The sequence below is a fragment of the Echinops telfairi genome, unplaced genomic scaffold (assembly GCF_000313985.2).
Source record: "Echinops telfairi isolate 266 unplaced genomic scaffold, ASM31398v2 ScPeMD7_7457;HRSCAF=8495, whole genome shotgun sequence".
In the NCBI taxonomy this organism is placed as follows: Eukaryota; Metazoa; Chordata; class Mammalia; order Afrosoricida; family Tenrecidae; genus Echinops; species Echinops telfairi.
In genome coordinates this window covers 632,454-641,133 of record NW_022111357.1, presented here as the reverse complement: position 1 = coordinate 641,133, position 8,680 = coordinate 632,454, and the positions used below count along the sequence as shown (strand labels likewise).

The window sequence follows — 8,680 nt, the reverse complement described above, 5'->3', positions numbered from 1 at the left end:
TTAGGCTGCCATCATGAATCTAGGGTCCGCCCATCTTGTCACATCTATACCCCTAGACCTTCCCATTCCTATAGGTACAATCCCTAGCTCATCCCTTCCTGTTACGCTTATGCCTATCATACATCCCCTTCCTACAATGTGTATGCCTACTGTACTGCCCTGTCCTGTGATGTGTGATTCTGTAATCATATCCCCCTAAAGTGACATAATGTGGGGTTAGCAATAAAGAAGGAGCTCTCTCTCGAGCCCAGGAGGCTCTCCCGGATTCCTGGGGCACTCTCTGGCTCTTGGGCTAGGGGAGGCTCCCTGGTTCTCGGTCCCCGAGGCTGCTCCTGCTCTCATGGCCGGGTTCCCCCTACGAGGACCACCAAGCAGGGCTGAGTGAGCAATGCTACCATGTAATGTGTCTGACTATTATTGTAATATCTCTCATGCTCTCAATGACTTTAATATAATACTTATGTATCTCAACTGTACAATTGTGCATTGCTGAACCCGTGGGTAGTACTAGCAGTGGGTGGGGCTGGCCCCCCCTCCAAATTTAACTTCATACTACAGAAGAACACACTCAGCATATCTTAAACTGAAAGAACTCAAGACGAAATTCAAGCCTCAGCAGCAATATTGAAAGATTCTTTCAGCAAAATATTGACTGACTGATGCGGGTAACATGAGAAGAAAATGGAAAGAATACACAGAGTCACCATACCAAAAAGAACTAGCTGACATTTCCCCATTTCAGGAGGTAGCATGTGAGCAAGAACCAATGGTGCTGAAGGAAGAAGTTCAAGTTGCAGTGAAAGCACAAGCCAAAAACAAGGCTTCAGGAATTGATGGAATACCAATAGAAATGTTTCAACAAGCTGATGAAGCACTGGAAGCACTCAATCATCTATTCCATGAAATGTGGCCAACTGACTAGAAGAGGTATTTGTACCCATTCCAGAGAAAGGTAAGCCAACAGAATGCTCAGATTATAGAGCAATATCATTCATATAACATGCAAGTAAAATTTTACTGAAGATCATCCAACAATGGTTGCAGTAGAACATTGACAGGGACCTGCCAGAGAATCACGCAGGATTCAGAAGAGAATGTGAAACAAAAGATATCCTTGCTGATGTCAGATGGACCTTGGCTGAAAACTTAGAATACCAGAAAGATGTTTATTTGCGTTTTATTGACTCTGCCAAAGCATTTGACTATGTGGATCATAGCAAACTCCGTATAGCCTGAAGAAGAAAAGGAACTCCAGAACACTTCATTGTGCTAATGTGGCTTGCACATGGATCAAGAGGCAGTTGTGCAAAAGAACCAGGGCATGCTGCATGGTTTAAAAGCAGGCAAAGTTTTCATCTAGGTTGTCTCCTCTCACCATACTTACTCATGTGTACTGAGCAAATAATTATAGAAGCTGGATTATATGAAGAAAAGTGCAGTAGGATCGGAAGAAAGCTTATTAACAACTTGCAATATGTAAATGACACAACCTTGCTTGCTGATGAAGATCAAGGATTGCAGCCTTCATTATGGATTATGACTGAATGTAAAAAATACCAACATCCTCACAACTGGACTAATAGATAACAAAATGGAGCAAAGGTTGTAGTCAAGGATTTTGTCTTGCTTGAATCCACAGTTCTCATGGAAGCAGTAAGAGATCAAAGGGTGCATTGCATTGGGTAAATCTGCTGTACTAGATCTCTTTAAAGTGTTGAAAAGCAAGAAGTTTACTTTAAGGAATTAGGTGCACCTGACCCAAACTATGGTAGTTTCAGTCTCCTCGTGATGCTGTGTTATGCTAGTTCCAACTGAAAGCAACCCTATGCACAACAGAACAAGACACTGCACAGTCCCGCGCCATCCTCACCATTGTTTCTTGCCCGAGTCCATGTTGCAGTCACAGTGCCAATCCATCTCATTGAGAGTCTTCCTCTTTTTGTTGCCCCTCCACTTACCAAGCATGCTGTCCTTCTCCAGGGATTTTTAAGACCAAGTCTTGCCACCCTTACCTCTAAGGAATACTCTGGCCTTACTTCTTCCAATGCAGTTTGGTTTGTCCTTTTAGCAACCCATGGTTCTTTCAATATTCTTCTCCAGCACAACAATTCAAATGTATCAATTGTTCCTCGGTCTTCCTTATTCACTGTCCAACTTTCACATGCATATGAGGCAATGGAGAATACCGTGGCTTGAGTTAGGCATACCCTGGTCCTCAAAGTAACAGGCTTGCTTTCCAATACTCTAAAACTTGTCTCGTGCAGCAGATTTACCTAATGCAACATGTCTTTTGACCTCTGCTGTTTCCATGAACATCGATTGTGGATCCAAGTAAGATATTTTCCTTGACAACTTTAACCTTTTCTCCATTTATCATGAGGTTACCTTTTGGCCCAGTTGTGAGGATTTGACATTGAGTTGTAATCCATAGTGAAGCCTGCAGTCCTTGATCTTCATCTGCAAGGGCTTCAAGTTCTGCTCACTTTCAGCAAGCGGTTATGCCATCTGCATGTTGCAGGTTGTTAGTAAGCCATTCCCCAGTCCTGCCACCGGCAATTTCCAACTGCTGACCTATGGTGAGCAGCCCAATATGTGACCAGTATGCCACCAAGGCTCCTGAACACTGAGCCCCAAGGATATTAAATTACGCCCAAAGTTACATGTTGATTCTCAGCTCCAGATCTGGCTCTTCTGACCGAAGGAGTCGGTCGGAAAGTGGAAGCTAATACAAGAGACTTCAAACGTTTATGGGAAAATCCCATTACCTTTCCTTTTCATTACCTTTTCCCACAAACGTCTTCAAGTTCCCGCTTAAACATGATTGAGTTTTAAAATCAGCTATGTCACTAAGATAAAATATCAATAGGGTGAAGTCTGAGGAACAGAATTAGTCTTGTTCTACATCTGTTTCATGAAAAGGCCTGTGGATTTAGCTTTCTTCATAATAAGAGTAAAACTTCTTAAATATATACTTTGTCACGTGACAATTCAGACTAACTAGAAAATGCTTAGTAGTAAAATCACCATCCTCTTCAGAAACTTCAGCAGTTCTCAGTTTGCTATAATATCAAGCCTGTGTAATGCCAAGTGCTAGAGTGCTTAAATTTTCATAATTGCTATAAAAATAAGTGACTAGATGGCATTTGGGATTTTTTTTTCTACTTAAGAAAGTAATGCAGATTCATTAATTTTTTTTTCTCTTTCTGAGCCCTTCATCATCTGACTCTCTCCTCAGTAGTCTTACCTTATTTCCTCAATTTCTCATCTTGTAACTTCCTTTAAAGTAACACCAGCCTGCCACGTCTCCACAAACCATCTGTGCTCAGTTCTTCACTAGTGCCCTTGGTTACATTGCTCCCTGCGGGGAACCCTCGTGCTATAGTGGTTACGCTTCGGACTGCTAACTGCAAGGTCAGCAGCTCCAAACAGCCAGCTGTTCCATAGGCCAAGGGCTTTCTGCTCCCTTAAAGAGTTGTAGCCTTGATTGACTGTGGTGGTGATTGTACAACTCTTCTTCATATGATTGAATATTAGATTGTGTGATTTGTGAATTATACGCCTGTAACACTGTTTAGAGAGAGAGAGAGATGCATTCTCTGAACTGTCCTCTAGGGTCACTGTGAATCTGTATGGACTCGAGGGCAGTGAGGTTGGTTTCTTTGGTTTGGGGCTTAAAATGCTCTATGTTCTTCACTCATCCATGTCTTTCCGTCCCCCATGGCCCAATTAAAGGTTGGCCTGTTCTCCTTGATTACTCCAGTTTCTTCCTCAACTATTATGAGATTATGAAGTTCATATCACACACTGAATTTCTCTTAGATAATTGAAACCCAAATGAAGGGATCACATAAAGTTACATTTTATTTAGAATTAAATCCATTGTGTTCCAACAATCAAACATAATTAGCATAGAAATTTAGCTTTATTTTTTTCCAGAGAGATTTAGAAATGTGAGTCAGAGATGAAGTCTTCCATCCCTAAAATAATTTCCACCCATGATTTCCTCATTCTTCAGGGTGTTTTTAATTTTATATGAAGATAGAAAGGGTAACTTTTTTTTAAAAAGGAAGTCTTTAGAATCTGTCAAAAACAAACAAATGTTTTGGGAGATTACACAACACAGCAGTGATTCCCAAAGAATCCACTTAATCATAATTACCAGGACTACTAATTTAAAGAGCCTCTTCTCATTTCCTACCTCAGAGCATTGATTCTGACCCCACTGGGTGAGAGTGGGAGGAGTTTGGGATTCTGCATTTTTAATACATTTCCATGGTGATGCACTATCTTCACTACAGTTTGAAAACCACCACCACAATCTGGAGCCTTTGCAAGTTGAAGTAGGGCCCAGCTGGAGGAAATTCATCCTCTGTTATCTATGTTTCATGCTCTAGCTAATGTGTTTTGCAGCAACATATTGTCTTAATGAATCCCTGAAATGCATTCAAACCGTGACTTGAGAACAAACACGGTGATAGTAGTGAAAAACCTGATGGAGCACATCTGTTCCCTTGTGAAAAGATAGATCAAAACCCTGCACAGCACTCTGAGAAAGCAACCCCCATCCCAAATACTTCAAACAAACCAAAGCTTTTTTATGTCTATGATATCAATGGTTTAGGTTACATAACACTTACCAAATAGTAACTTAGATAGAAAGAAGACTTCAATGAGGATATCAATTTAAAAATTAGGGAGTTTTATGCTAATAATTATTTGAGCATTTAATAGAACCACTATATCTTCACAGCTATACAAAAGAGCTATGCATACGAAAACAGATGATTTGTTTTGTTTTACTTACTTCCACAGGTCTTGAAGCTTTCACAGGAATTTGAACAACTCAATCATTTTACTCTAGGGGGAGAAACTAATGTAAATACAAGTGAAAAGATCTGTAAAGATCTGGTGCCTAAAGTATCATTCTTGGAAGTAGAGACTCAAAGCCCAAAGGAAGAGAAAGAGGAACTCTGGTAAATTGAGAGAATTTAACATCACGTTAATTATCTGAGCAGTATTTTATTTGACTTGGTCATTATAAGAATTCGACATTCATTGTCAAATGACATGTATGGAAAAATTAGTTATTAGCATCAACCAAAGAGGTTTATCTTTTAGTATAAAAGTATTTTAAAATCTTTATTCTGACTTTTCAGATAAATTTGTGCTTTCTATTGAGAATTTTAAGATTTCAAAGAAAATAATGAGACGTTGTTGTTGTCGTCAGCTGGTATTGAGTCAACCCCCAACTCAAAGCAACTCAATGCACAGCAGGATGAAAACACTGGGATCTAGAAGATTTCCACTGGCCAATTGGGGGAAGGAGATCTCCAGGCTTTCTTCCCAAAGAGATTTAATAACCCATAATTCCTACTACTGACACATATTAACATCCAAAGTTTTCTTTCTGGGCTTTCTTTGCATGCACACACACACTTTTTACATAATTAAGACCACGTGGTGAAGCAATTTGTTTTTGCAGCTTTTATTTAATATTACATCCTATAACGTTTTAAGAAATTTCCCTCACTTTGTTCTTCTTTCTCTTTGGATATTCTTGTTCTCAGACTCTTTTTTTTTTTACAGTAATTGTTGCTACTATTTTTTTAAACAAAAAATTTCTTTCACTGAAACTCTTGAAGCTTCGAGAAAATGAATTACTGTGCTTTGGCACAAAAACTAATATTGTCTGGGAAAACACCGAGAACTATCTAACTAAAAGGAAACAATAGATGCTTGTTTGCGATTATATATTATACTAAAGATATACTCAACAATGAGCTGGGGAAACACAGTCAAGTAAACTACATGTTTTAGGAGAGAAGAACTTTTTTTTAAATCAGTTTTGATTTGTCCTCTTAAAAGATGCTATGTAAGTTTACAGTGAACACTAAGTCCAAGATTCAAAATCATAATACGTAGTTGCATAAGTAAGAACATTGCAAATGTGGTGTGCTAATGTTGATAAAAGCAAGAAGCCAAGAAGTTAGGTCACAGCATTGAGATTGCTCTCATACCAGCATCTTCAAAACATTTGAGTAAAATGAAAACAAAAGATAATGGAATGTTTTCTGGGAACTTTTTGAAGCCCCCTACTATCTCTGTATTAGATTAGTTGGAAATGAAGGACAGACCAGTTAATCTAGATGTGAGCCTTGGTTGGGATGAGGTGACAGTGACCTAGAGTGAGTAATGCATTACACTGAATGCATTTGTCAAATCTGTGATTCCATTTTCAAATCATCTGTTTGGATGGCTGACAGCACTTCCCTCACTTTTTGCTTCACCTCTTCTATGTTGTCAAATCACTGTCCATTTATGTCCCTCTTCATTCACAGAAACAATAAGAAATTGCATGTAGTGAGGTCAGATGGGTAAGGTGCATGGAGCAAGATAGGCATGCTGTTTTTTGCCCAAAACTGGCATACTGAGATGGCTGCGTGAGCAGGTGCATTGTCATTGTGGCAAAACCAGTCCCTCATCTGCCACAAACCAGGCCTTTTTTAGTTGCACACCATTATGTAATGGTAGGTTCTTTTCAGAAACTCTATATAGAAAGCTTGATTAACAGTCTGAGCTGGTGGAACAAATTCCAAATACACTAGCCCCCTCACATTAAAAAAAAAAAAAAAAGAGGATCTTCTTGACTTTGATTTCACTTGACAAGCTTTTGGGGGGGTGAGGTGACAATGGCATCTTCCACTAGCTTGACTGATGTTTGCTTTGGGGGTTGTAAGAATAGTGCCATGCAATTGATGTGTGTATGGATTGGGATAACAGTTGTATGAGCCCCTAATAAAATGTTTAAAAAAAAAAAAAAAAAAGAATAGTGCCATGTCTCATCACCAGTAATGACCTTGGAAAAAATGTCTGGGTCATTTCGGAGCTGTTCTTTCAAATCTTCAGAGCAAGCATGTTTCCACTTGACACTCTTTTTCCTGGTCAGTGAGAACCCGAGGCACAAATTTCACAGTGACCTTTCTCACTCCCAAATCTTCCATTAAAATTCGCTGAACCAAGCTCCAAGATAGTCCACATGATTTCCCTGTCTCTTCAATGGTCCATCATCAGTCTTCGAGTACAAGTGCACAAATTTTGTCAACATCTTCATCTGTTTGGGAAGTTGATGGACGTCCATAATGAGGTTTGTCATCAATCAACATTTCACCTTTTTTGAATCAAGAAAGCCACTCGTACACTTGAGTTTTTCCCATAGCACTGTCCTTGTAAGCTGTGTTTCTGCAGCATTTTCCCCAAACAGGAAACAAAATTTCACAGCTGTTCTCTTAAATTGGCCATCACAAAAAAATTCACTGTGGCCAGAGAGAACTTTCCCAGGCGATGCCACTGGGTGCACTAAGTCAGAGAAAGGTGCTCGATGCTCACCTTTTGTGAAAAATGCATACTAAGAAGGCTCTGTCAAATGGAGCTTTTCCCCATTGGGGGGGAGGGGCACACCCTCATACAATTCAATTGTCTGACTCTATTAAAAAGAGTTGTGCCATCAACAGTACTTTCTTGACCTATAGCTTTTTTTTTTCTCTTCATACTCTGTTACTCTAGGGAGCATTTTGATACTTTCTTTTTTATTGTTATATTTGTACCAAGTCCCAAATTAGGAGAAAATAAGCAGGAGGAAATTCCAGAGGAGTCAGTGAAGGAGGTCACTATTTCAAGTGAAGGGCAGACGGAAGAGTGCTCACAACAGGATCAAACTATGAAAGTTGAAGAACAGCAGTTCACCATAAAGCCTGAGGAAGTTGTGGAACTTAGAGAAGAGCTGAGCTGTATGAATGAAAGCCTGCTCCACTCTCAGAGCTCTGGGGATAGTTCCCATGACAGTAGTGCCCAGGTAGGTGCTGTAAACATGAGCTCTCCCTGGGTCATTTCCTATGATCAGGTATGGGTATAAGCACAATTTGTATATTATCATTCATATATATTTGGTGGATACAGTCAGCATGGTTTGAGAAGTTCTAAAATATCAACTAAACTCAACAGTTTACACACTTTATTATAAAGGACTCTTCTAGGCTCCATGTAGACTCAGCCGGGGAAAACGTTACTACTGATTGCCAATGTCTGCCATCGGCAGGTGGGATAGGGAATGCAAGCACGCATGCCAAATTTCTATTTGTGGCCTGTCGCTTCGATGTACAAAGAGCCTTGCTTTACTGGGGGAAGACCACAGACTTGGGATTGTTTAAAGTCGGGCTACTGTCCTTACACGAGCGCTACCTCCAGGAGAAATGAGGTGTGTGTGTGTATGGTGGGGGGGTTTCTACCAGCTAGACCTCAGCTATTCTACCTCAGGGTCACAAGTTCTTTCTTATATAACCCAAGCGCTCTCTACCACTCTTCCCAGAAGTTATTTTGAGCTTCAGAGAGAAGGAAGGGCTTCAATTTATAAGTAAACACATTTCAAGGTTGATATTCTATGTTTGAAAAGTGATTCAGGTATACATTTAAAAATATATATTTGAGAAGGGATTCGGATACACAGATTAAAGTCACAGCAGAGAGGCAAAATCAAGGCCTGGACGGAGATTCAGACACCCTTTAGGTTTGTTCAGACAACAAAGAGAGAATAAGACGTTAACTACCCAAAAAGAGGGTATATAGACATCTCCCAGTTAGGCCTTTGACCATTGAATTCATATTTTATGCTATAGGCTTTTTA

General features: G+C 39.8%; 1 protein-coding gene across 2 annotated transcripts in view; it reads left to right on the top strand.

Annotated features, from left to right (window-relative positions):
- Positions 1-8,680, top strand: part of CCDC30 (coiled-coil domain containing 30) — a 129,453-nt gene that overhangs the window by 64,351 nt on the left and 56,422 nt on the right. Inside the window, exons 6-7 of one of the 2 annotated variants that reach the window (XM_045298886.1) lie at positions 4,813-4,973; positions 7,609-7,852. The exons of the other annotated variant lie outside the window; for it this stretch is intronic. Coding sequence (XP_045154821.1) covers positions 4,813-4,973; positions 7,609-7,852 — 405 coding nt within the window. The remainder of the gene's footprint in view (positions 1-4,812; positions 4,974-7,608; positions 7,853-8,680) is intronic. 2 annotated transcript variants of the gene reach the window in all.